The sequence below is a fragment of the Microtus ochrogaster genome, linkage group LG2 (genome assembly GCF_000317375.1).
Source record: "Microtus ochrogaster isolate Prairie Vole_2 linkage group LG2, MicOch1.0, whole genome shotgun sequence".
Lineage (NCBI taxonomy): Eukaryota > Metazoa > Chordata > Mammalia > Rodentia > Cricetidae > Microtus > Microtus ochrogaster.
Genome location: NC_022028.1, coordinates 798,296 through 799,863, shown reverse-complemented (window position 1 = coordinate 799,863; position 1,568 = coordinate 798,296). Strand labels below are relative to the sequence as shown.

General features: G+C 49.3%; 1 protein-coding gene across 4 annotated transcripts in view; it reads right to left on the bottom strand.

The window, feature by feature from the left end:
- Window positions 1–1,568, bottom strand: part of Daam2 (dishevelled associated activator of morphogenesis 2) — a 111,571-nt gene that overhangs the window by 7,051 nt on the left and 102,952 nt on the right. For all 4 annotated transcript variants that reach the window (XM_005359681.3, XM_026785478.1, XM_013350957.2 and 1 more), the window contains one exon: window positions 1,230–1,337. In XM_005359681.3, the coding sequence (XP_005359738.1) occupies window positions 1,230–1,337 (108 nt within the window). The remainder of the gene's footprint in view (window positions 1–1,229; window positions 1,338–1,568) is intronic.

The window sequence follows — 1,568 nt, the reverse complement described above, 5'->3', positions numbered from 1 at the left end:
GCGCGCGCATGTGGAAGTCAATAGACAACTTCAGGTGTCTCCGTAGGACCTGTCCATCTTGGTTTTGTTTGTTTGTTTGTTTGCTTGCTTGCTTGGGTTTTAGATACAGCACTCAGACCGCAGTGCTACCTGCTGCACTATCTCCCAAGCCCTATCAAAAACATCCTCATGTTAGCACCTGACTTGGTTCATTTCTTCCCATGACCTTCATGGTGTTCATCGTCATTTAACAGGGTTGGTGGTAGAGGTGAGTGTGGAAAGACATGATGAGGTCGGTCCTGAGGGTGGCCCCTGAGATGGCACTGTGCCTGTTAGCCTGGGATGCCGCTGTCACACTGTGGTGTAGCAGATGTTTAGCAGATCTGGCACCATGCTCCTGAATTTCCAATTCTCCAGAGCCATGTGTCAATTACACTTCTAATTTTTAGAGTTGCCAAGTCTCAGTGGTTTGTTAGAGCACAAAATATCTTACACAGTGGCACTGAGTACCTGTTAGCCTTAGCATTTCTGGCTTCCCAAGACCCCAGATTTAGTCTAACAACTTTAGCAAGTGTTGTGGATGCCCTGCCCGGTACAGTTCAAGGAAGGTCCCCATTCTTCCAACTGACCAGGCTATTAAATATATGCTTAGTTTTTAATTTATTTTATGTGTGTGTGTGTGTGTGTGTGTGTGTGTGTTACACCATATGCATTCCTGGTGCCTGAGAAGGCCAGAAGAGGACATTGGATCCCCTGGAACTGAAGCTACAGATGTTTGTGAGATGCCATGGGGTGCCGGGATTTGAACTGGGGTCCTCTGGAATTACAGGCGGTGCTGTTAACCACTGAGTCATCTCTCTAGCCCCTAGCCAAGTGGTCTTTATTCTAGTTGGCCTCCTCTGCCTGTTAGAGTTATGCTCACACCCCAGGACACTAAGCCAGTGTGCTGCATGGCTAGTCCCTTCCCCCACCCCGCAATAAGCAGAGAAGGTGTTTCCATGTTAGGCTTAAGTTTTGTCTGCCCACAGTGCAGCTGGCGCTGGCTCGATGCATCTGTTGCAGGCTTTCTTTTTATACACGGCTTACTTCCTCATTCTTCCTCTGAAATAAGATGATTGACACCTCAGAGAGCAAGCTGTCTCTGATTCTTCTAAAAGCATACCAAGTCACTGCCCATTGCCAGTGTCCTCTCAAGTGAGGGAAGCCATGCTTGTGGTCACAGGCCAAGAAAGCACAGAGGGGCTGCTTACTTGACTTTGGCGGCTTCTGATAGGTGCCGCAGCTCCGCGGGCATGTTTAGGATGTCAGGGAAGTGCTTCTCCAGGATCATGATCAGGTAATGAAGCAGAGAGATGTTCCTGTGGGTGACAGATGTGTCAGGAGAGGGGTGATGAAACCAGACAGAGTGTGACGGGAGGGAAAACAAAGAAGGGGCTGGAGAGATGTTCAGCAGTTACGGGGCTTTCTGCTCTGCCAGAGGACCTGAGTTTAGTTCTGAGCATCCACAAATGCTGCAACTTCAGTGCCAGGGGATCCAGTGTCCTCTGCTGGTCCCTCAGGCAACTACACACACACACACACACACACAC